General features: G+C 37.4%; 2 protein-coding genes across 4 annotated transcripts; one reads left to right on the top strand and one right to left on the bottom strand.

Annotated features, from left to right (window-relative positions):
• The first annotated feature begins 422 nt into the window (after window positions 1–422).
• cd22 (cd22 molecule) lies at window positions 423–16,096 on the top strand. 3 transcript variants are annotated; one of them, XM_079836342.1, is made up of 9 exons: window positions 423–658; window positions 1,360–1,731; window positions 3,872–4,138; window positions 7,905–8,174; window positions 8,417–8,507; window positions 8,953–8,992; window positions 11,482–11,603; window positions 11,966–12,061; window positions 15,261–16,096. In XM_079836342.1, exons 1-8 carry the CDS (start codon window positions 565–567, stop codon window positions 12,027–12,029), a joined length of 1,320 nt encoding a protein of 439 aa, XP_079692468.1. In that variant the 5' UTR covers window positions 423–564; the 3' UTR covers window positions 12,030–12,061; window positions 15,261–16,096. The 3 variants fall into 3 exon arrangements, with proteins under 3 accessions (XP_079692468.1, XP_079692469.1, XP_079692470.1); XM_079836343.1 differs by having other exon boundaries at window positions 439–658; window positions 15,236–15,362; XM_079836344.1 differs by lacking the exon at window positions 15,261–16,096 and adding an exon at window positions 13,833–13,892 and having other exon boundaries at window positions 439–658.
• On the bottom strand, window positions 12,072–26,905 carry ncam3 (neural cell adhesion molecule 3). Its single transcript, XM_079836341.1, has 16 exons — window positions 26,819–26,905; window positions 26,052–26,123; window positions 25,227–25,424; window positions 24,986–25,123; window positions 22,291–22,434; window positions 22,078–22,195; window positions 21,133–21,287; window positions 20,323–20,456; window positions 19,921–20,038; window positions 18,494–18,661; window positions 18,289–18,408; window positions 15,751–15,878; window positions 15,479–15,644; window positions 15,199–15,394; window positions 13,877–14,002; window positions 12,072–13,186 (listed from the first exon to the last, which is right to left on the bottom strand). The coding sequence occupies exons 1-16, from the start codon at window positions 26,901–26,903 to the stop codon at window positions 13,147–13,149; spliced, it is 2,106 nt and encodes a 701-aa protein (XP_079692467.1). The 5' UTR covers window positions 26,904–26,905; the 3' UTR covers window positions 12,072–13,146.
• Between the last annotated feature and the right edge of the window lie 227 nt (window positions 26,906–27,132).

Consider the following 27,132-nt stretch of genomic DNA (forward strand, 5'->3'; position numbering starts at 1 on the left):
GTGCTCTGGTCTGGTGAACGTTTGGGACAGCAGCACATCTTGACTCATCTGTACAGATTTTTTTAACATTTGGGCTCAAAGGTAAGTTGTGGTGCTAGTCTATAGCGCCCCCAGCTGTCAAGGCAAAACAAGCCTCATTAAATTCTCATTAATGAACTTTCAGTGATGTTTGAGTGAAATAAACTAATTTAATTAGGTTATTTTTACTTTTTATAAAAAAGTAAAAAGTAACCAAGTGAAATGAGTTTATTTCACTCAAACATTACTGAAAGTTCATTAATAGAAAAAAAGTTAAGTGAACCCAAAAACAGATTTGGCCTATTAAGATGAACTTTAATGAATTATTGCATCATCAGCTGCCATTTCCTGTTTGAGTTCCTGTTTAAGTTAGTTCAAGTGCAAAATCATCATCATTTAGTGTCACTAAAGAAACATGAACATACTAGGCTCCATGTTTTAAATCTAACAGTATTTTCTTATCATGATATCATCACCAGGTAATCATGATAATATCAGTTTATTGATCCAGGCTTAAGTATATTAGGCCTGTCGTGGGGAAAGCTTATGCATCTAAAGAAGCAAGTGATTTCTTGGACAAAACCTTTGAAGGGCCAACACATGTTTTTCATCAGCATATTACTGCAGCTGCCTCTATCAGGTGAGTTTTTGTTTTATTTGAGTCGTTTTTTTTATTTGTTGAAATATTACTGACTAAATAATGTCTATTCTCAACCTTTTTGACTACTAGACAAAATCTTCTAAGATATTTCTGCTGTAATGTCAAAGCTGCTGTTTTCAAACTTTTTAATTTACATAAACTAGGAGGGGGAATATATTGAAATAATGAAATAAAATAATTATAAATAATTAAAATTGAAATAATTAATTTCAGGGTTCACGCCATGACCAAAGAATTTACGTGATGTTTCCAGTCCTTCATGATTAAGAGTTTCTACACAATATATTTTAGAGCTTGACATAAGGCCAAATTAATTCTCAAAATTTCCATGACATTTCAATTTCTTTAAAATACCCTCATATAGCCTACAGGTTTTCCAAGCATGGAACACTGGGTCTTAATAAAAATACATTTTTTGAAAGAACAGTTTAAAATAAGAACAATTTAGCTGTTTTAGCTCGTTATAAAGCTTGGTTTGTCTTATTTAAAATAATGTTAAGCCATTTTTGTGGCTCCCTTGGAAGTGTGCTGACTGCTGAGGCTCCTTGCTTGAGGACTTAACATTATGCTGTTGTACTTTTTGGTCAGATCTGATCATTTATAGTCTATTAAAATCATCTGGAGCAATGATTAGAGCAATGGTGATTTACTGCCTTAACAAATATTTTTGTGTGTTTCAGCTGTTTTGGCTTCATGGTCAGTTTCATACAAACCTGGTTACATATGTGTTTTCGAAAGATCATCTGTGGATTTCACCTGCTCATTTAAATATCCATCTTCTCACACACTTAAAACTACAAAATGGTTCAAACCAAAAGAATACCAGAAACAAGATGGATCACATGAGGGAATATTTGTCTACAACTCAAAGGCGGCAGAGATTGACAAACTGTACAAAAACAGAACAGTGTATGCAAAACAAGACCAAAACTGCTCCTTGCAATTACAAAATGTCTCCAAAAGTGATATTGGAAATTACTTCTTTCGCCTTGAAACAAATTATTATCATGGAAAATACACTGGACTAGGTGGCATATACCTCAACGTAGCAGGTAAATAAAATACCTTTTTTTTTATGACACATCAAAACTCAGACCACAGTACCTGTTGTAAAGTAAAGAGCATATGTTGGGTTTTGGATGCTGGTGTCCCCACTAGACTTCTTAACTAGCTTAACCAGACTTTCCTTGGTTAACCAGCTTCAATCAGAAATACCATTAAAGGGGTCGTATTATGCCCCTTTTTACAAGATACAAAATAAGTCTCTGATGTACCCAGAGTGTGTATGAGAAGTTTTAGCTCAAAATACCCCATTTTGATCACGTTAAAACTGTCACTTTTTGAGGGGGAGCAAAACGCATTGTGTCCCTTTAAATGCAAATGAGCTGCTGCTCTCGGCCCCCTTTCAGGAAGAGGGCGGAGCTTCAAGAGCTTGTGTTAGCAGCTCTGATCATATACATAATAAAGGCTAGATGTCTAGTCCGTGCTGCTGGCCAATGGAGGTCGACGTCCGCACCTGACGGCCATCTTGTCACAGTCAGATCGCTCACTTGTAACATTGTGTTTTAATGGTGCATGTGCTTTTTAAATAACCTTAACTTGCTAAATTTTCTACCGATTTTCAAACTGTTTGGTTTGTTATAAACGTCAGAGATGTAGTTATGACACTGCATACTTATGAACAATTATTCATAATTTGTTCAAGCATCCAGAATTATAGCCACGTTAATAACATTTGTAAGAAACCAAACCATTTGTAAATCCGTCAAGATTTCAGCGAGATAAGAGTATTTGTGTTCGTGCAGATCACTCGCCTTACATCAGGTTCCACAGAGCCTGCCAGAAAGCTTGCCTGTGACAAGATGGCCGCCGGTGATGACGTTAGAGACTCTGCTGTAAGACATCTAGCCTTTATTATGTATGTCTATGGCTCTGATTACCTCAGGCAGACACGCACTAAAAATGTCCGAAACTGTTCAGCCTTTTATGTTAAAACCGGAGTCAAACAATGATGGAGAGACTCATGAAGAAGTGACAACATGTAGAATGTAACAGTGCGTTTCTGAATGGTTATTGATGAATTTATGTAGCTGATGTGGAGTTAACTATCTTCAAGTATTTGATTAGCATATTCTGGAATGATAATCTATAAATCAGTGGATATATGCTGCCTGAAGATAGAACAGGTATAGTTTAGTTTAATTATGGTTATAACTCATGTTGTCATCTTTTATGACATGCTATTGCATTTGTGTAACGTACTGTACTGCAATAAATGTGAAAAGACTGATGTGACAGCTTGAGCAAACTCCTAAATGTGCTCTACTACAACAACTCTTCCTCTTCTCAACATGGCCTCACCCCCTTTGTTGCATTTTCCCGGGGACAGGGTTTAAGTAAATTTTAGGGTTTGTGATGTCACTAACCCGGGAAGAAGCTTGTTGTAGTCCCTACCTGCCATTGTTTTAGTCCTTAAGCGAACATGCCGACTTTTTGGGACTTTGGCTTATTCACCGTATCCCCCAGAGTTAGATAAGTCCATACATACCATTCTCATGCCATAACTGACGCATCCACCGCTAGCCTAGCTTAGCACAAAGACTGGAGATAAATGGCTCCATCTAGCCTACTGCTCAATAAGTGACAAAACAACTGCAACATTTTCCTATTTACATGTTGTGATGTGTATAGTTACATCGTGTATTAAGACCGACGGAAAATAAAAAGTTGAGATTTTCTAGGCCGATATGGCTAGGAACTATTCTCTCAATCCTGCGTAATGATCAAGGAACTTTGCGGCCGTACCATGGGTGCAGCGGCGCAGAGTTATGGCACGCACGGAGATGAGAATGGTATGTATGGACTTATCTAACTCTGGGGGATACATTAAATAAGCTAAAGTCCCAAGAAGTCAGCGTGTTCCTTTAAAAAGTCTCCCTTTGCATTGAACTTTGAGCGTTGTAACTTTGCAGATGTTGTTTATGCTCAAACAGCAACATTATACACTAACTAAAGTTAAAAAAGGGAAATCATAATCAAGGACCCTTTAAGTTCAATTCATAAATGTAATTCTGCTGGTCCACCACCATAGACCAGGATGGAATCTGATGCACTGGTGACCATAAAATTTTTTCTGAGTGTTTTAAAACATGTTTCTGGTAACATTTCATTAATCTACACCACTTTTAACAGTTCTACCTTTCAGAGTAACAGTGACCAAGCAAAAGGTGAATGGACCCATCCATGAAGGAGACTCTGTGACATTGAAATGCAGCACAGAAAACTGTACTCCGCAACAAGGGCCATTTGCCTGGTTTAAAAACCAACTTCTGCTTCCACAAGCCACTGGGAATGTGCTACGAATCGCTTCTGTCTCTCACAATGATTTTGGCAACTACTCCTGTGGTCTGAAGAACAGCAGCACAACTTCGGCAGATGAAATATTGCTTGATGTGAGATGTACGTTTACATTTATTCTAAGGTTAGATTGTTATTTAAAGCACATCCTGGGTTCCCAGCAAGCAATAGCCATCATTTCACTGCCGTCTCGGTTAACTATAGACCCGATATAGTCCAGCTATGAGTAACCCACTTTGAGCCAAAATAACATTGAATTTGGTTACAAAAAATAACGTGATGTAATATATTCTATCATGTAAGCAAAGTCAACAGTGATTACAAGGTGTTTGGTTTCATTTCTTTGGTTTAGCTTTTAGGCTTTTAGCTTTTTTTAACCTCAGGGCTGTGTTTGCACGGCTATTAGACGTCTTTTAAACGCAAAATTGCTTGCTGGGATTGTTCAAAAACTTAGTAAGCTGCCTAAGTAGGCAGTCTTTTAAGGCCTACTGAAAAACAGTGGTAACAAGTGGACATTTTTTCTCTCAGAATTGCGTGATATAAACTCGCAATTCTGACTTTTTTCTTCAGAACTGCATGATATAAACTCTTTGCACAAACTCTTTATTTAAAAAGCACTGGACTACATAAAAAGAATCAAGATGTTTCTGTGTTCATACGAACACCATCTTCAATTGTAAAAAACACAGGAAGTAACAAATATACACATAATGGTCCACACACATGTAGAAGTCAAACACTGAAACTTGTCTTGTCGTTTACACAAAATAACAAAATAAGAGCATCAAAAGTCAAAAGCTAAAGAAAACGAGTTTTCAAAAGAGATTTAAAAACTGAGTTGAGCTGGCAGGCCACAACCGGGACCACCGAAAAGGCTCTATCTCCTCTGCGTTTCAGCCTTGTACAGGGAACCATGAGTAAGTTTTGATTATCAGAGCGTAGGACTCTGGAAGTTCTGTAGGGATGCAGCAGTTCAGATAGGTAACATGGAGCAAGGTTGTTTAGACATTTATACACAAATAGGAGAATTTTAAAATCAATCCTAAAATGAACTGGAAGCCACTGAAGAGCTCGTAAAATATGAGTGGCATGATCATACTTACGGCCATTCTAAAGAAATTTGGCTGCAGCATTTTTAACCAGTTGTAAATGGGTAACCTGGGACTTTGAAATGCCACAGTAGAGAGAATTACAATAGTCCAATCGAGAAATAATTAAAGGGTGTATTGCTACCTCAAGGGACTTTCCAGACAGATTTTTTTTTTTTTTAAAGAAGGCGGAGCTGGAAGAAGCTAGAGGCAACAACAGAGGAAATATGTTTATCTAGCGTCAGCTGACTGCCAAGAACACCAAGGTTCGGTACAGACTTTGAATTAATAGGTAACAGACTTTCTAAAATAGAGTTTGTCAGATGGGCCAAAGACTATAACCTCAGTCTTTGAGTCATTTAAAGTTGAAACGTTACTTGCCAACCAGAGCTTTACCTCATCAAGATTAAAGAAGATCATTTTTAGAGGCAGATATCATCCACATAAAAATGTAAGGATGCCTTCTCAGAATCAAACCTAAAGGAAGAATGTCGAGGGAGAAAAGCAGAGGTGCCAAACTAGAGCCCTAAGTCCAGATAAAAGAGGAGCAGCAGAGGAGATAAAATTGCCAATCCTGACAGAAAAATAATTAAGATTCAAACTAAGAGACAGAACCTTTTAGCCCCACGGATTCTAATCTAGACAGGAGCAATGAGTGATTGACAGTATCAAAGGCAGCAGTCAGATCCAAAAGCACTAAAACCACAGGGTCACCAGCGTCGATAACAACTAAAATATCATTTAACACTCAGCAGAGCAGATTCAGGGCTATGACTATAATTAAAACCTGACTGAAAAATTGCAGAAATATGGTTTGTGTTTTGAAAAGACTGTTGTTGACACACCACAACTTTTTCTAGTACCTAAGGAACCACAGAGATAGGCCGGTAGTTATTTAAAACATATGGCTTCATGCGCAAAGGAGTAACAGAGGCCGATTTCAGGGATGCTGGAACAGAGCCAGTTAATAAAGATTTGTTCAATAAAGATAACAGAGCAGGGCCTATACAGACTTAATTACCAATTTGAAATACTGAGGATGTATTACATCACAAAGACAGAAAGAAGGTTTGAGAGAGAAAATGATTTCAGTCAGAGATAGTAAAGAAATGGGATCGAAGGCCTCCCAAGAGGCTAATGGATGGATATCAACAGAGTCATTATAAGTATCACCTGGGGTTTAAGATTTGAGTAATTTATCAATAAAAAAGCTCAAAAATCTTTCACATTGGAAGGATTTGGTATATTATAGATGGATTTAAAACAGCATTAATAACTGAGAACAAGACCTTAAGCTTATCTTGTAAAATGAGACTGGAAAAATAAGCAGCCTTCGCCGACTTTGCAGCAGTCTGGTAGGCCTGAAGACAGGACTTATACAGCTCAAATGAAAGTTGGAGTCTGTCCTTTTTTTCCATTTTCACTCTGCTTGTCTTAGCGAGCGAATGTCAGCAGTTAACCACAATCACTTCTAGGTTTCGGTTTAAAATCTTTCAAAGGAGCAGTTACATTTAAAATGTCCGACCAGCTCAAAATGTTGCTCGACATTCAGGTCGGAAAACGACGAGTCCAGTGACAGCTGCGAGCTCATTTCCTCAAAAAGCAAATGAATGTCCAGTTGAGAGGAATAAGCCAGAGAAAGCCTATCAGCATCAGCAGATAAACGTGATTTTTAAATAAAGAGTTTGTTTGAACATTTTATCACCTGGACGTTTTAGAAAGTCATGAATCTATATACAGTGATATACTCACAATTGCGATTTATAAAGTAAGAGCTACATACAGCTCTGTATACTTTTTACTGTTCTCGCGGTACTTTGATGTCATACACAGATTGTACTGCGCAGGGCCGCTTCTTCAGTCAAACACACCTAGGGTCCTGTTTTAATGATCAGTGTATGGTCTGAAGTACATGGCGCAGGTGCGTGTCCGAATCCACTTTTGCTAGTTTAACGACGGAAAAAACGGTTGACATGCAAAAAGGTTGTATCTAGTCTCTTAATGAGTCATGGGTGTGTTTTGGGCATAACGTGCAATAAACCAGTCAGAGTCTCATCTCCCATTCCCTTTAAAAGCCATTTGCACTTACACCATGGAGGATTCACTATTTACATGGCGGAATTTGCAAGCGGAAAGACTGAACATTTCTCCACAGAGGAATCCTTTTATTTTTAATATTTAAACATATTTGTGTGCTGCTCCTGTGTGTGCACACATTGTGAACCCGCCTATAGGTTAATATTACTAACGCGCCCTTTAATTAACACAAAAAATACTGTGCTATTGACTTTTGACCAGGTTTCAGTTGGTCAATGGTGCAGTCGTTTTCAGTTGCCTCCAAATAGTAGCGCGCCAACAATACGCCTGAACACACCTCGTTTTCAGACCACCACGCCCATGGGCACACAGAGGGGTGTGAGTGCATTTGCTATTTAAACAACGTGGCGCTGGATGTGAAAATGATAACTGCGTCGGGTTGAAGCAAGAAAAAACACTTGCGTCGTGGCTGGCGTTGCATTGCTCCTGGTGTATGATAGGGCGCCTTATGTCTTCAAAACCGGTTACTTATGAGCACTTATTACCCCGCTCACTAGGTTTGGGAACAGAGCAACTGCTACTGACCTCTATTTCCATATTAAATCATTATTTATAAAATGAGGAAGCTGGATATTTTCAGATGATTTGACTAACCCTCAGTCACAATATTTTAGGCAAAATCTCATTTCAACTGCACAAAAGTACTCGAATACTAATACAGATCCTGTTGCTTCTCCCCACAGATAGTCCGAAGAATGTTGAAATAACCATTTCGACATCTGCAAAGATAGAACAAGGAAACTCACTGACTCTGATCTGTAACAGCAATGCCAATCCTGCAGCGACAAACTACACTTGGTTTAAGATCAGAGATGCAAACATCTCTTTTATAGGATTTGATAGTGAATTCTCCATCAAAGCTGCCAGTCAGAAAGATGATGGACAGTACTTCTGCACGGCCAAAAATGACATGGGTTCTCAAAACTCTATGATCGTGGCGCTGAAAGTCGAAGGTAATAGGGAATTCACAAAGAAAGAAAGGAAGTCTTAGGTTGTGTTTGGAATTGAATACTAGCTTAATGCTAACTAAATATTGTGCAGTATATACTATATGCCTGCAATTTATTTAAAAAATCATGTGAGGGATGTAAAACACTTTTTCCCCATTTAAAATTTTAATTTTAAGTAAAAATAATGTTAAAACTTCGACTTTGGTGACGTTTACACAAATGTTTTTGTTTGTTTGTGTTTATAGTGCCTAGTCATCGACATTTCTTCCTGACTGCAACAGCTGTGTTTTTCTTTGTAATAGCTGTACTGTTAGTCCTGTTTGGTCTCAGTATAAGGTGAGTGAATGAACAGCATGTCTAAAGAGAACATGCAGTTCATATGTGTTAAATACGATTGCATGAGTTTGTACATTGTGGAAATTACACAAGCCCTGCCTTGGTCATCACTTCCCATCATCATTCACTGCGTCACTGCTCTGAGTATATGAATCAGTGTGGCAGTCAAGCATGCAATCATCTTAAGCAACGTCTTGCACTATAGCAGATAATACTAACCGATTTACATCAATTGGTGTTTCTTAATCTTGTGACTAGAGTCTGGTATTCTGATCATTTTGAATTATTAACAACTAATAGTATTATTAACTTTAATTGGATCTTAAGTTAATGATTTATGAAGGCTAAGAAGTTTCAGAAACATACTGTATATAGATATTTTGAGGTATGATTACAAACACATCATGTAAAGCTATTTTGCAAATTATTGTTTACATCTTTACAGGAGGAAACGGATTACACCAAAGCAGCAGTCCACAGAACAGGTATTAATTCACATGAACATCTCATCCGATTATAAACAAGCAAGAAGCCTCTGCACTTGTAAATATGGTTACACTTTATTTTGATTGGTCCACTTTAGACATTCTACTAACTATAAGTAACTTTGCAAAATGCATGTCAACTAGCAGTCATTAGACTATTAGTAGACTGCCTGTTTGACACACAAACCCGCCTCACAAACTCACTCGCTTCATTTGCTCCGGATGAATATTGTTGACTTTACAGGGCTTGAATTTTGGTGTGGGATTGTGCGTATTGTGTATAATTCACACCCAAAGTGTGTGCACATAAAGCCGCCTCTCAGTACTAAATTAAAGGGGCACTTCAGCGCTGGGAAGATGAATGTGTATTTAAACTGGGTCATTTATGTAGTAGAAATGTGAAATTATTCTTGAATATGGTGCCTTCTGAGAAAAGACAGAAAATGTATTTTTGTCTCATGTGGATGAAAGACAACAACTCCCAGAATGCACTTGCTTCGCTGCTCAACGAGGCCACTCCGTACACCGTCGTTTTGATCTTCATAGTAATACAATCATTTCGTTCAGTCAGAGAATAAACACTACAATTAAAAACTGAACGTATCTTTTCAATAAAGTGTGAGTGAGCCGAACGAAAGTCACAGGACAAACGCAGCTGCAGGAGTCAGATTTCATTCAACGCCAGAGTGAAGTAAGAGCTGAGGTAAGCGCGGCTGTCATTCTCAGCACGTGTCCAGTCTGGCGCGTTTTCTGATCGCATATGGAAGCTAAACTTTCATAGGAATTCATTGAAAAGTTGAAACACTCACTTTGCTCTGCACCGCTCTGTTATAAATGCCCGAGGTGAGCGCATTTGCATTCTGTGCATGAGATCTCTCCCCTGTGGGCGGGTTGAAAACATGCAGAACAGCTCCTTCTACTGGCTGTAGTTTTTAGGCTCTGGCCAAAAAATCCTCAGAAGACGCAAAATGCCGATATTTGCGTCATCTGAGGATTTTTTCCAGAAATAAAATGCAAAATTCTCTCGTCTCAGGGGGATATGAGGGGGGAAAGTACCATAATTCAAATATACTACGGGGTTTCTACTGATACAAAGCTTAATGCTAAATCACTGAAGTTACCCTTAAAGTTCTTTTTTTGCTGTATATTGCGCTTAAACAGTCAAATACTCACAAAATAATGTCAAAATGCCGGTCTTGGCGAGTATTCATGTAAACACAGTCAGTTATGTTTTAAGTGAACATAAACAGTTGATAAACAAAAAGCATTTGTAACAGCATAATGGATCCGTGCATTTAGTCTTAAAGTGACAGCATGCTGCCAAATTATGAGATCATTTTAAAAATATTGGACCCATTTTATATTAGGTGGCCTTAACTACTACTAACATTTTAATTAATCATTTGATACAATGCACTTATTGTGTACATACATGTTTTTACATTGTACTTACATTAAAAAAAATACCTGCATGTAGTTACATCTGTAATTAATTTCTGTAGTTACATTTGTAATTACACAGTTGACACTTCCCTTAAACCTAACCTTACCCTTACCCTTAAACTTAACCATACCACCACACCTGTCCCTAACTCTACCCGTATCCCACCTGAATATCAGCAAAGGTGTTTTGCAATACAATTTGAACACAGTAAGTACATTGTACTTATTTTTTGATGTAAGTACATAGTAGTTAAGGCCACCTAATATAAAGTGGGGCCAAAATATCTATATGGCAGTTTTTCCCCATGGTATCCGTCAGGTTTGGGGGATGAAAGGAGCAAGGACTCATTCGCAGGAGAAATTGGCTTTTTATCTAATAATAAAATAAAACAGAAACAACCCAGAGGGGAAAAAACAAGACTTGACTTGAACATGACTCAAGGAGCAGGGAAATACGAAGCACATATGACAGGAATCAAATGACAACGATCCAGCAGAGGACTGCAAAGACCCTCAATCACTATTCCCTAAACCCTCAATCACTATTCCCTAGTTTAGTCCACTAATACAGTTCACTTGAAGGAGTGAATGAAAACAAGTGAGCGAATTCGGACAGCCGTTGAGTACACTCGTTATTGCGGTGCAATATGGGATTGAATGAGTGCACTCAATAACGTCCACAATGGTTTCGGACACCACTACAAATGGCTGTCCCCTCAAATAGTGCCCTATTTAAGATTATAGGGGGTGATTTCAGATTAAGCCAAGGAGATTAAATAGGGAAGCAAACAAAAAGGGTAATGAGGGAAGACAGGTGGGGCAAATGAACCAATAATCAGATAAAAAAATGGGCGGGGTTAGACAATGGACAGGAGAGCACATGGCACAAGGAAACACATGACAAGCCATGTGCTCACACCAAACATGACAAACACAAACACAAAGACAAGACACTCTTATGAGAGTAAGTTGACATGTATAGTTAGTAGAACGTCTAAAGTGGACTGTCGAAATGAATAAATATCTATGATTTTATATTTGATCAGACACCCGCAGTCACTGTCACAGAGGAGATCTATGAGAACCTGAGAAAATCACTAGAGTCTGAAGAAAGCCATACCAGCCCGATATACGCAGATCTAAAGCTTCCTTCATCCACCTCAGAAAGGTAATGAATAAAATCAGCCTGATAATGATTGTTAGTGGAGGGGAAATCTGTGGAATTAATATATAAATCCCTTGAATGGGCTGTTGAAATAACTGTCTAATACATGTAAAGTTTCACTTTAGATTAGGTTCCGATCCTCACTATTAACTAGGACTTTTGCCACAATAAACTCATAATTCCTGCTTAGTAATAGTTAGTAAGGTAGTTGTTGGGTTATTAATGGATGTAGAATATGGTCATTAATATGTACTGTATAAGTACCTGTAAACAGCCAATATCCTAGTAATATGCTAATAAGCAACTAGTGAGAATTGGACTATAAAATAAAGTGTTACCAAAATCTTGTATTGTTTGTTTTATAGACCATGTTCCAACAGTCAAGAGGGCAGCGCCGTGATCTACAGCCTTCTTAGTTACAAAGAGTGAATGAATCTCAGCACTGTGAATAATGAGCTTTGGTAAGCAGGTGGTGTAGATATTTCTCTCTTTTTATTCAAAAAAATCAAACGTCTATAGTCGCGAAAACATTACATTTACATTGAGTACAAAATGACCCTAGGTTCAAACATAAGAAGGAGTATAAAAGCTTTAAAAAATTATATATACAATGTACAGTGAGGGGAAAAAAGTATTCATAAATCTATATGTACATCTTTATGCATGCATCTGTATTTACATTAACGTTTAACGTCACTTGACCAAACAAATACATACATAGTGTATTTATGTAACAATATATGATTTTAAAAAGAACACTGTTAAAACAAATAAAATGCAAAGTTATATCTATATTAAAAATGGTTCTTTTTTTATCTTTACAAAAGTTATTGTTCACATAAAAATGAAATACTGTCATCATTTACTCATCCTCATGCCAAACCCTTCAAGATTTCATACAAGCTACAAGCATATGTTAAATGCGCAATAAATTAACACTAGTGATGCGCTGGAGAAATATTATGCTCCCATTATGACATTGATTTTATACTTTAAAATGTCAACATCATCTTCTACTCTGCATTTATCGGCTCACTCCTGAACACACATTCAGCTCACGCAGCATTTGTCATGTACAGAATCTACAGTGCTAGATCACACTCATAATCCTCTTCAACATCCTACATTTACATACAATCACGATTTAATAACACGAATAATCTAAATCACACGGGACTCGAACGCGCTCCTGCGAATAACAGTCGTCTTCATGAGGTTTGCATATTTGTTCCAGACTGCATCACTTAAAGGTCAAGCATGTTATTTCTGTGCTAGAAATTTTCAGGTTTCTCAAACACTTCCCCATCTGTCATTGGTCGGAACAAACAGATAGTCCCGCCCCAACTCTCCCGCTATTGGTTGAGCCAGTCTTGCCCGTCAAACACACAGAGCCATAGTGTTTAAACCTTCATGGGCTACAAATGGATTACGTATATAAATTTAACCAAAAAAAAAAATCACCCTTAAGCTCACAATCGGATGTCCCGAGATTTGTATGAAATTTCTTCACTCTGTGAGTTTAAATTGTCCTGTGTAATCGTATCCTCTACGCCTCTCCTGTTGGATCATCAGATTCTGGTTTCTTCCTACAAAAAAGAGGGAATATATAATTATTTCTACAGTGCAAATGATACAGAAAAATACAAAAAGCTGCTTTCTTGGTTTATGGGGCAGCTGAATTCATGTTTTCTGGGGCAATTGATAATAGTAAAAAGAATAAAACTTGTGAGACCAGGGTTAAAAAATGGCAGTAGGAGTAAGTTATCGTGACTTTAAGGAACAGTTCTCCATAGACAGCTCTCTCTAAAATTCTGTGATTATTTACTCATTATGTGCTATTTAATGGCATTTTAATTTTTGGATCACACGACACCATTTTCACCTAAAAATGGAAAACTTTATGCGTTTTGGCCATTCAATTACAAGAAAAAAGCGTTTTGGGGCCTGAAAACGCAAAGTTTTGAAAGTTTTTGTGTCCGTGTAAACTACAAAAACACAAATTTGTGACCATCACCATGTACTTTGGTGTGTATGGTCAAAATGTCTGAGCTTATGTCTTCCATACAACTAAATTAAGACATTTTGACTAACATCTCCTAAAGTAAGTCACACACAGTTCAAACAGCTTGAGGATGAGTAAATAATGAGAAAAAATAGTCATTCTTAAGTGAACTACTCCTTTAAGTCTGGTTGCATAACACAAACCCACATGCCATTTTTTGTGAATGACAGCTTTGATGGCCAGCTGCATTCACCCCTCTGAGGTTGGCACCTACTCGAATTTGGTAAGAGGCGCTTTGTCACACGTGACTTCTGAATGAACGCCATTCCCTGCCCCATTGGATGCCTGAAGCTTTGGGATGCTGCCTCGTGGAAGCGTTAGACCACTCAGCTTCAAGTCTCTGTATCAAAGGAAACATGAGGACTGAAGCTTAGAGCGGTGAAATCACACACAGGAAACAGTAAATCTGTCGAAATGCAAACCTCGAAAATTGGACTTTTAGTTTTAGAAAAATGCTGTTTAAAACCACTGGAAGATTCATTGACTCGTGTCAAAATACTTGTAAATTGTTAATCATTTTATAACACTTTACAATAAGGTTCATAAGGTTCTATATATATATATATATATATATATATATATATATATATATATATATATATATATATATATATATATATATATATATATATATATATATACTATTAATATATTTTAAAATATAAAAAACATTATATATATAATTTATAGAACCTTATGAATCTTAGTGTGTATATATATACATACACACACACACACTTTTAAAATATTTTGAAATAATATTTATTTTAAATGTTAAATTAAATGTTGTTTTTGTGCTAATTGTTTTAATTTTGTTTTTTAAAATATATAGTAAATATTTAGTAAAAATATTTTATTTTATTATTTATTTATTTTTTATAAATAAAATGTTAAAAAGAGAATTAGGCTATATATAATTTAACATCAACCAATATTTTAAAAGGCTGTCTTGTATTCTTTATTGTTAGTTTTTCTTTACTATTAAATTTAACTTTATATAACCTCAATCATGTTAAACTGTGTTATAAACGTAATATAACGTTAACAATATTGCTAAGTGTTATCATCATAACACTTTTTTTGACATTATGACATAAAATTCCAGTTCATAACCGCGAGTAATACAATAAAATGTAATTTTTTTTTATCTTATTAAATTATTTATACTTTTCTGCCAATTTTTGCACATCTTGGCGTATACATAGTGTACATACAGGAATAGTTCATTTCCAAAAATGAAAATGATGTGAGGACTTTTCCTCACGCAAAGAAATCATATGAATTCAGAAGACTTATAGTGTACAAGTCTTGTAGATTAACTTTTTCTTGTGTCTTGTTTTACATCCACTTTTCTTAACAAAATGAAATGAAATTGTGTTTCAAAATTTTTTGGGTGAACCGTTCCTAACTATATGCAATCACCCTGATCTAAAATGATGTGCAAACAATGGCTCTTTGTAGGAAAACTAGGGTAGAAAAGAACAATCGTATTGTCTGTCTCTGCAACATAAACATTGAAGGGTGAAGTTATCTTACCCATTTGAATTATTCGCCTCTTCATCCATCCCTTTAGACTCTTGCACTTTGTGTCCAAATAGTTTACGAGCGAGGAAATTCAGCAGGCCGCAGTGGTTGGTGTAGCAACAGAAAGCATCTACTGATACCATCAGCAACAAGAAGATGAACATTACAATGCCCACCACACCACCTTTCCCTAGCATGGGCTGACTGACTGCAAGAGAAAGAGGAATCAACTCATTTCACTGTTTAAGCATATAATACATAATAATATTTGGCTTGCTTTAATCAATCCTACCAGGTTGTGGGACGGTGAAGTTAATTTTGGCAGGGCTGGAGGAGCCATTGTGGTTTACTGCATAAACTTCCATTTGATATTCAGCGTTGTACTGGAGACCATTCAGCTGGACTCTGCTGGAGTTTCCAGGAATTTCATTTTCAGTCCATTCCTCATTCTCCTTATTCTATATGAAATGGGACATTTTTTTACTTTGATATAAAGCATGTACTTTACATATTTAAAAAGCATGAAATATACGATAAAGTGATTCGACTGGACTTCAGACTGACCCCTTTGTAGCGTACAACGTAGTGTAGGACAGGAGAGCCTCCGTCTTTCAGCTGTTTGATGGGAATGGAGACTGAGTTCAGCTCCAACTTTTTCTCGCTCAGAGAAAGAACGGGTCTGTCAGGTTCCCCTAAATGAGGGAAAGAAGAAACATCAGATTGGAGGAACAAAGAAACAGTGTAACAGGTTGATCTTAGGGCTGGGTGGATTTTGATCATGATATTTGAAAATATTGTCAAGTCTAACCATTCTAAGGTTTGGGGTTGTTTTTTAAAAATGTTTTTGTAAGTCTCTTCTGCTCACCAAAGCTGCAGTTACTTGATATTATATTAAAAACAGTAATATTGTAAAATATTATTACAACTGTTTTCTATTTGAATATATTTTAAAATGTAATTTATTCCTGTGATCTAAAGCTGAATTTTCAGCATCATTACGCCAGTCTTCAGTCCTCAAAACCATTTCTTATGATTATCAATGTTGAAAACAGTTGTGCTGTTTAATATTTTTGTGGAATCCGTAATAATAATAATCATTTTCCAGCAATCTTTGATGAATAGAAAGTTCAAAAGAACAGTATTTATTTGAAATAGAAATCAATAGTAGTTACATGACAGTCACTTCTGACCAATTTAATGCATCCTAATGCAGCTGAATAAAAGTATTCATTTCTTTCTTTAAAAAAATCCCAATGACCCCAAACTTTTGAACAGTAGTGTATATATTAATATTCATGTATTTACTTCTAAACAGCTAATTTCTTAAATGATTCAAAAGTTTAATCACTAAAATACAGTAAAATCTAGTTAAAAAAAACTAGTTCACTTAATAAACACAAGGAAGACTAGCGTGAAGAATGAATCACTGAATCAGAGTTTTGAACCAGTTAAAGGGATAGTTCACCCCAAAATGAAAATTTGCCCATATTTTACTCACCCTCAAGTCATCCTAGGTGTATTTGACATTCTTCTTTCAGACACATACAATTGGAGTTATATTAAAAAAGTCCTGGCTACTCCAAGCTTTATAATGGCAGTGATTGTGGCTCTGTTTTTGAAGTCCATAAAAGTGCATCTATCCATCATATAACTGCTCCACACGGCTCCTGGGGGTTAATAAAGGGGTCAGATCGCCTTCAACTTACGGAAAAAGTGTAACGCCTCTCGCAGTTTAAAATGCTTACGCTACGTAACTGGTGTGCAATGTTGTCAAACGTAGAATAAACATTTTGAACTGCGAGAGGCACTACACTTTTCCGTAAGTTGGAAACGGAAGGCGATTGGCTGGAAGCTAGATAATTTACTTTATAAAGTTTTAAATATGGATATTTTTCTTACACAAACGCATCGATTCGCTTCAGAAGGCCTTTATTACACCCCAGAGCCGTGTGGAGCAGTTAAATAACGGACAGATGCACTTTTATGGACTTCAAAAACAGAGCCACAATCACTGCCATTATAAAGCTTGGAGTAGCCAGGACTTTTTTAATATAACTCCAATTGTATGTGTCTGAAAGAAGAATGTCAAATACACCTAGGATGACTTGAGGGTGAGTAAAATATGGGCAAATTTTCATTTTTGGGTGAACTATCCCTTTAACTGAAGTGGACAGTGTGAACTGATTCACAGAAATGAATCAAGCTTACCAACTCTCACAGTTTTTGTTACTCAAGTTCAAAGGAAATGTGTGTAATACTTTCAAAAACTATCAATGGGCAAATAAAAAGCACATTCAAATCAATTTGAATATTTGTTATTAAGTTATTAGTGTATGTCTGTGTCACACTTAAGTAATTGACAATCCAGTGGATAAGCTCCAAAATCATTCACTACAGTATAGATGTGTGAGATCAGCAGACCAACATTGATTTCATGCTGAAGGAAACCCCAAGTAGCAATTTTCTCTCTTTTTTCTGCTTTCTTCAGCATTGAAAACATGCAGGTAAACTCATTTCCACACTTCTATATCGCAGTAAACAATTAGGCTTGTGTTTTAGCCTATCAACTGGAGATGTATGCATTCAAAATTGATTTACCATCTACAAAGGAAGGTCAGAATAAGGCAATGGTCGAGCCCCGGGAACCAGGAGCAGGTCGTAATGCATGGAGAATGGTCATCATCAAGCAGGAATGAGAAAGAATGGGCAGCGAAAGCAAATCATGAACATGTGTGATGAGCAAACAGGCATTTATGCATGACAAGAATGACAGCATGACATGAAATCCACTGCAACAACTTATCATTATTAAAAACTGATGTTGGGACTAATGTCCATACCCAGACTGAATCTGCAGATGTTTTAACATTTTCTGCTCAAATTTTGTGGGCAATCTGCAGATTGGATTTAAACACGGTAAATTTGCTAAATGCTAGATAGATATATCACACGACAGGATATATTTATGCTTGGGTGCAGATACTGTGTGGGCCTGGGCTTAAAAAAAAACTTTACAATATTCATAATAGCTATCAACATCAAAAATGGTGGATAAGCAGCATATGAAGTGAATAGATAGGAGAGAATCCTGCTAATACTCACGTTGGGACTGTGTGAAGATTCTGTGTTCTGTGGAGAAGTTCCCCTGGTAATGCGAGTTTTTGACGGCAAAACGAACTGAGTACTCTGTGTACGGCTCAAGGCCCTTGATCACCAGGGGACCTACAAATGTAAATTTTTTCATCACAAATTTGTATTTAAAAAGCATCAAAAATATAAACCACACCTCTCATAGTCACTTATTTACTTGTGGGTTTGACGACACTTTGACTCCAGGTTTCTTCGGACGGTTTCTTCCACTGAAGGATGTACTGGGAAATAGAGGACCCTCCATCCTGCACTGAAACACTCTTGATGAGGGCAGAAGATGAGGTCCCTGAGGCCACACTGAACAGAGCGGGTGTCCCAGGCCAGGCTTGTGAGAGAGAGGGAGAGAAGTTGTTAATAAAAAGCAGTGTAGGCATAAATAAATAAATATCAACAAACCAAAGTTTGTTAACTTCTTCAAATGTCACACATGATCACAAAGAACGGTAGTAATCATACAAATATACACCGATCAGGCATAACATTATGACAGGTGAAGTGAATAACACTGATTATCTCTTCATCACGGCTCCTGTTAGTGCAGGGGTGTCCAAAGTCCGGCCCGCGGGCCAAATGCGGCCCGGGGATGAATTTCAAACGGCCCGCAGCGCGTCTATTAAAATGTATTATATGTGGCCCGCCACGGATCATTTACAAATCATGCAGTTTCACGATGTCACAGCAAGGTGGCAGTACTAGACTTTAGGCCAGTCAACTCGCAAGCTCTGACTCTGAACAAATGTGATTTTTTTTTTCATAAAAAAGACAGAAATACCAAGTCAGAAAAGCATGTTTTGTAGTGTGGTTTTACCTGTGGTGATCTAAATAGAGCACTTATTACATTTAAATAAGAATAGAGTTCTAACTCCGTAATAATATTAACATTTCACCCATTAAAACTTTTTGGTTGATGAAAGTTTTACAGATATTGTTAAATATCTATAAATTTCCTGTGTCCTATCTCAAGCTACTCTACTGTCAGCTCAAACTTTTGTCAAATATATATAATAGAAAAGGGACCGGCCCCCGGGTATGTCCACAACACGAATCGTGCCCCCTTTAAAAAAAAGTTTGGACACCCCTGTGTTAGTGGGTGGGATATATTAGGCAGTAAGTGAACATTTTGTCCTCAAAGTTGATGTGTTAGAAGCAGGAAAAATGGGCAAGCGTAAGGATTTGAGCAAGTTTGACAAGGGCCAAATTGTGTCGGCTAGACGACTGGGTCAGAGCATCTCCAAAACTGCAGCTCTTGTGGGGTGTTTCCTGTCTCTGTGGTCAGTATCTATCAAAAGTGCTTCAAGGAAGGAACAGTGGTGAACCAGCGACAGGGTCATGGGCGGCCAAGACTTGATGCACGTGGGGAACGAAGGCTGGCCTTTATATCAATTATTTATATCAAATACATAATTTATATTATATGAATCATCATATCTATATAATTATCAATCTCTTTATATCAATTCAAATACCTCCATATACATTATGCATAATGCATTAAAAGATTTCTCTCTCGCTCATTCTCTCTCTATAGATATATACTGTATATATGTATGTATATATATGACTTGGCAAGACTTGGAGCCTTACTTATCAGCTGGAAGTCCTCAGTGGTTGTGCCGGCTGTGTTGCTTGCTATGCAGGAGTACAAGCCACCATCAGAGGGCATTACATTTTCAAGAATCAGCTCAGATCCCTTCACACTCGTCTGCCCACACATGTTCATGCAAACAGGAAAGACAATAAGAGACAGGAAGAGGTAATTAAGATCGAAGAGAAAAATACGTGGGCCAAACTTCCTGTAGATACAAAATCCCCAGCCGCAGTCACCACCATCAAAGACTATTATAATCCAATTATAATCCATTTCCAAAAAGAAACGGCATGATTTGATTGTCTTCAAGATATTTCCAAAGCTAAGTAATAATCTTAGTGTTTTTTTTTAATCGTAAACAACAATAGAAATGGAGCAACTATTTAGATGTTTCTCACCATTTTGTCTTGGGTAGGTTTCCTGACCCACTGTATGGTTGGAGTTGGATGTCCTGTGGCATTGCACAGCACAGATCCAGTTTCTCCTGGAATAATGGTCAGCTTTCTTGGATCCAAGTCTATAGTTGGAAGCTCTGAAAATGATCAATAGGACAAGCAGAAGTTGAATTACATTAATCTTCAATAGCTAAACTATAAAATATCAAAATACATATTGAGACAAATATTGCAGATATGCATTTGTGTGTAAAAATCTATTTGAATATTTCCATTATCCTACAAGAGTTTAGTTTGGGTCTGGCCCATTGGAGAGTGTCAATGTGATGCTTGCATGGGATCAAATTCCCCGTATCTGTGTTTGTAACTATAGTAAACACCAAAAAAGGTTTCTTGGTACAAATCTTTGGCTAAACAAAAAAAGGAAATAAAGTAGAGAAAAAAACAAACAGTTGAGCCATAAGCACACAAAATATGCTGCAGTTTAAAGTCAACATGAAGCTCCATTCACAGCCCATTTGACGTATAAAGTGAACAGGATATTTAGACAAAATATATAACGCTGGTTTCAATTTTATCCATCAGGAATTGATTGCCTGGATTGTAAAAATGGGTGTTGCCATCCAAAACGGGCATCGTTTATCATTTTACATTATGTAAGGGCTAATTGACAGAGCTTAATGGCCATACAATTAATTAAGATAAAACTAAAACATATAATAAAAACCAACTGCCCTCATTCGATGCTTCTATACTTTCAGCCAAGCACAAACACACTTCATTCAAGGTTTTAATTCTTCTAGGAGGTCTCACCTGAGACATCCAGAATAAACGTGGCAGTGTTTTCTCCGATCTTATTGGTAGCCGTGCAGACATACTCTCCAAAATCGCTCCTGGTCACTGCAGAGATGGTGAGCTCACTCTTATCAGTGTTGTATTTGTAACGGGAGTTGTCAGAGGTGGAAGGGCTGAGGGAAGAGATGCAGAAACTCAGTCTTTTTGCCACTATTGTTCATACAAACAATATACTCATAACACAAATATACTCATGGGAGAAGAACTACTAACAACTAAGAAACAAAAGGAAGCTCCAAAGACAAAAACAGTCTGAAACTAAAAATATGAATAAACAGGCTCTAATTAATAATACAGGCTCTGTTCAAAAACCTAATGAGCTGCCTTGTAGGGCCAACAGCCTTCGAATAGTGAACACTTACCCAGCTAACAGGTAACGTTCTCAGGACTTTAGCTAACATTCTGGCAAGGTTATGAACAAATGTTTTTCCAGTAACGTAGAACGTTTGTTCAAAGTTATCTGGTCTTTAAAAATGTTCTGAAATCGTTAGCACAAAAACGTTATTTATGGACATTTTCATGGAATCGTTTTCTGAAATGTTTTAGTTGGATGTTCCCTTTGAGTCTGTCACATTTGACGTTGCGTCAGACGTGGGTTACATACGTTTCAGAATGTTCAGAGAACATTCAGAAATAATGTTTTCATAACTTAATATATTAGGAATGTTAGAAACGTAGCAAAACATTCTTAGAACATATTTTTATTAGCCGGGTATGATGCTGCCAATGGAGGTAGCTCACTAGGTCCTTAGAAGTAGTCTAGATGGATTATTTTCACATATCGTGGAAAAACGTTTGACTTTGACTTGCTTGAAAAGTAGATTTGCAAATATAAAAAGACTGAGACTAAGGATTATAGGTAAGCACGAAAAAAATTATAGCATTTTCTGTTGATGTACATACACTATCCATGAAATATTTGGAGTGGGCACTCCTTTGACCAGGCAGGCTATAGACACACTGGTATTGGGTCCGGCAGAAACACTCTTTCTCTCCTGATGAATCATTACGGTCGGTGGCTCTGGAGAATGGGATATTTAAAGCAGATTTTTTTAGAGGACATATTCACCCTGGCCACACTAAGAACAAACACGATTAGTTCCTCTACGTCCTCACCATTAACAACAACAGAGATCTGGAGATTCTTAGTTATGGGGCGTCCATTGATCTTGCCTTCACAGGTGTAGGTTCCACGGTCTTCCTGCTGAATTCCCACAATCTGCAGGGATCTATCTGGCAGGATTTTGAGATTACCCTGGCCTGTACAAAGAGAAGAGGAAAGGTAGAGCATGAGCAGCGTCAAACATGCAATCTTAGTACTTTAGATTGATGAGACGAAGCCTTTAAAAGCTCACATGCGCACCCTTAAAAGACTAGCTCACCCCAAATTGAAAATTCTGTCATTATTTTGAAACATAGGCTCATTGGGGGGTGGGGGGATCCCTATCCATACAATTCACTGCCGTTTCACTACACCAACAACTTTTATTCCTGTTCATTGTTCACCCACATTATGATTACAGTTAAAGGGTTAGTTCACCCAAAATTGAAAATTGTGTCACTAATTGCTCACCCTCATGTCGTTCCAAAGCCGTGAGACTTTCGTTCATGAAGATCTTTTTGATGAAATCTGAGAGATTTCTATCCCTTGACAGCAACGCAACAGACACTTTGATGCTTCAAAAAGTTCATAAAGCGATTGTTAAACTAATCCATATGAATTGATCGTCAAAAAAAAATCTAAATGGACATGAACGCTTTATGATGAACAGATTACATTTAATAACTTTGATTCACATATAAACATTCATCAACTCACACGTCAGTTGTGGTAAATAGAAGCTCAAGCATGTTTGCTTGACGTGCAAGAGAACCAATGAGGTTCATTCTCGTGTTACGCATCACGTTTGAGCTTAAGCAAGAACCAATGAGGTTCATTCTCGTGTTACGCATCACGTTTGAGCTTAAGCAAGAACCAATGAGGTTCATTCTCGTGTTACGCCTCACGTTTGAGCTTCAGCAAGAACCAATGAGGTTAAAGGGTTAGTTCACCCAAAAATGAAAATTCTGTCATTAATTACTTACCCTCATGTCGTTCGACACCCGTCAGACCTCCGTTCATCTTCGGAACAGAAATGAAGATATTTTAGTTGAAATCTGATGGCTCTGAAAGGCCTCCATTGGCTCAATGGCACGTTACACTCTCAAGACCCTTAAAAGGTACTAAAGACGTCGTTACAAAGTCCATCTCACTACAGTGGTTCTAAAATAACTTTATGAATCGGCGACAATAGTTTGTGCGCAAAAAAACCCTAAATAACGACTTACATAGTGATGACGATTTCAAAACACGGCCTCATGAAGCTTCGAAGCGTTATGAATCAGCGAGTCGAATCGGCGGTTTGAATCGCCAAATTTCAGCAGTTTGGCGGTTTGACACGCGATCCGAATCATCATTCGGCTCACTGATTCATAACGCTTCGAAGCTTCATGAGGCCGTGTTTTGAAATCGTCATCACTATATAAGTCGTTATTTAGGGGTTTTTTTGCGCACAAAAACTATTGTCGCCGATTCATAAAGTTATTTTAGAACCACTGTAGTGAGATGGACTTTGTAACGGCGTCTTTAGTACCTTTTAAGGGTCTTGAGAGTGTAACGTGCCATTGAGCCAATGGAGGCCTTTCAGAGCCATCAGATTTCAACTAAAATATCTTCATTTCTGTTCCGAAGATGAACGGAGGTCTGACGGGTGTCGAACGACATGAGGGTAAGTAATTAATGACAGAATTTTCATTTTTGGGTGAACTAACCCTTTAATTCTCGTGTTACGCAGCACGTTTGAGCTTCAGCAAGAACTAATGATGATCATTCTTGTGTTACGCATAACTTTGATCTTCAGCAAGAACCAATGAGGATCATTCTCAGGTTACGCATCATGCTTGAGCTTCAGCAAGAACCAATGAGGATCATTCTCGGGTTACGCATCATGCTTTAGCTTCAGCACGAACCAATGAGGTTTGTTCTCATGCTCAATACATATGGATTAGTTTTACGATGTCTTTATTAACATTTTGAAGCGTTAAAGTGGTAGTTGTGTAGCTCTCAATGGAGGGACAGAAAACTCTCAGATTTCATCAAAAAGGTCTTCATTTGTGTTCCGAAGATGAATGAAAGTCTTACGGTTTAGGAACATCATGAGGGTGAGTAATTAATAACAGAATTTTCATTTTAGGAACACTCAGCGGACATTTCATGTCCGAACTGCTGCGATACGTACAACAACAAACATAATATAATTTTACCAGATCCCTTCATTGGGTTTTGATTAAAACGAAATGCACAGTTAGTGACACTCACTGTACATTTCACTTTGAAACTATCTCACAAAATGTGCAAGAAGACATCCAAACAAATGCAAAAGGAGATATGTGAGGGTAAGCAAATAATGATAGACTTTCTATTTTGGGGTGAATTGTTCCTCTAAGGTTGTCAATGGTGGCGTTTACTTGAAATGCGGAAGGACTGGATGTTTTCAAGCTGTTTCTTACGGCCTCATTCCCACCATCAGACGGGGAAAAAAATCAAAACCAAACTGTTCACCAATGTTTCCCGACTACTAGTGAGAAACATCTCTCGATTTGGATGCAAATCGGTCAGAAAACGAATGCACAGGCCCCTCCCACCCCATCGCTGACTCATCCACCATCGCCATCCTGCCAACTGCCAGGCATCACAGAGAGCTAGGAAGGTGAGGAGACCCCATACCACATAAAAGATTGGAAGAACCTGCAGCATGGCCACCAGCCCTACCATCATCATTCACGATGCGGTTGTTCCGAATCCAGTAGACATCCACCTTGGGCTTGCCAGAGACCACGCAGGGAACGGTCACCGTCTGGTTCACCAGAAATTCATGGTATATCTGTGTTTTGCCAAAGTCCGGTGTTTCTAAATGTAGGACAGAATTTCACATGAGAATCATTATGGGGATTGATTATGTGGAACGCTTGATAGAAAAAGAACGGAACATTACGAATCTTCAGGAACCTACGGTAGACATAAAGCTGGTAGGTCATCTTCTTTGTGCCGTGATCATTTTCAAACACACAGGTATAGATTCCACTGTCACCTAACTCAACGTTTTTCAAGGTCAGTGTACTCGAGGACTCGTCATTTCTCTTGACTTCATGGCGATCTTCATCCACGTCTTCATTATCTTTCAACCAACTGATGTCTCCCTCTGTATCGACTGAAACGCAGCATATAGAAAGACAGAAAAGAATAGAAAACAAAATCTTCTTGGTTATTTTATGAAAGTAACATTATAACTCTGTGATATTAAAAAGGTTTGGACTGGTACAGACTGTTATGTGATTTACAGAGTCCCCCAAAATATTTGGACACATGTATTAATGCATTACATAAACTGTAAAAGATTATATTATTAATAAGTTATGACAACACATTGCTTAAATCATCGAAATAAGTTACGCAAGATTCAACTCATTTATGAAGACAGTTTAATGTAATTTAAGTTGAAAGGACTTAAACATCCAAGTTCATTGTACTTTTTGTTCCTTTTTTTCTTTTACAGTGTAACAAAACATCAAACCAAGTAAAGAAATAGATAATGAATGAAAACAAAAAAGTATTGTTGACACTTGAGGAGAACTGCATTCTGTACCTCTACATTCAATAAAAATCATATTGAGCCCTGCTTAGTTTAACTTCCCAAAACAGCATCGTTTGCACTTGGTTTGATATTTTGTAAGTCATTTTAAGTGCGACTGTCAAGATATAATTTGACATTCATTGTGTGTCAATAATAGACATTCTTTGAGTACATTAGTCAGTTTTTACAACTAAACACACTAACCTTTGCACAACATTAGAACTTCGCTTCCCACCATCACATCTGGGTCACTAGTGATGATGTCTAATTTAGCATCTAAAATGAAATGAAACATTCCACAAATTAAAAACAATAACTTGTACACTGTACATGAGTTTTATCAGTGAAACCATAGAATAAGTCAGCTGGAAATGCTGATTATTTTCAAGCCAAAGAACTGTTTTACTGCGTCACTACCACACATAGCTCTGTTTCTAATATTAGACAGACAACGAGGAAAAGAGTAAATGGACATTGGAAATGACCGGCTTCCCTTACAAAGCAGTATTTCTTCCTGTATAAGTGATCAAAGATGTCCAGCTACAAAGAACAGAGCAACAATGTAATGGTTTTATCTTATAATCTCTCCTTCACAAGGGAATGTGATACTGTGAGTACATTTATTATATATCTATATATTCTGATCTGTAATTGTTGAAATAATTATGTGTTAAACGTAGATTGAGTAATCCTTTGTTTTATGCCATACCAGGCAATTTACATGGCAAGAGAAAATCCATCAATTAATAAAAAAAAAAATAAAAAAAAATACATTTAATTTAATATAAAATTGTCAACACAAATGATATTGTCAAAACTATATTAAATTGTAATAATATTTGCTTCTACTAAAAATGTAAAATAGCTTCTCACACTTTTGGACCCGACTGTATCTAAAAAGCCAAAAAAGTCAATATGTAACAGAGAAATTGAATTACACTCAAAGGTTAGGAAAGTAAATCCGGGCTTACCTATTAGTCTTGAGCATACAAGAAGGAGTCCACACAGTCTGAATAAAATCATGGTTGCAGTCTTCTCTTCCTGTGCACCTCTCATGGAGTCTAACAGGCAACATGTCCCCCATGATTTTATACGTTTTGACAGAGACAGACAGGAACCTGGTTATCTGGAGGATCTGACCCCAAAACTCCCTCCTCCAGATGATGGAGCGCAGGGATGCAGGGGACACGCTCCAGCCGCCCAGACGCCAGGGACCCTCCCCTGCTGCGCACCGGATGCAACGAGCCCTGCTGTCCCCTGACACTCGATGAAGGGAGATATTTTA

Source organism: Gobio gobio (genome assembly GCF_949357685.1).
Source record: "Gobio gobio genome assembly, chromosome: 15".
Taxonomy (NCBI): domain Eukaryota; kingdom Metazoa; phylum Chordata; class Actinopteri; order Cypriniformes; family Gobionidae; genus Gobio; species Gobio gobio.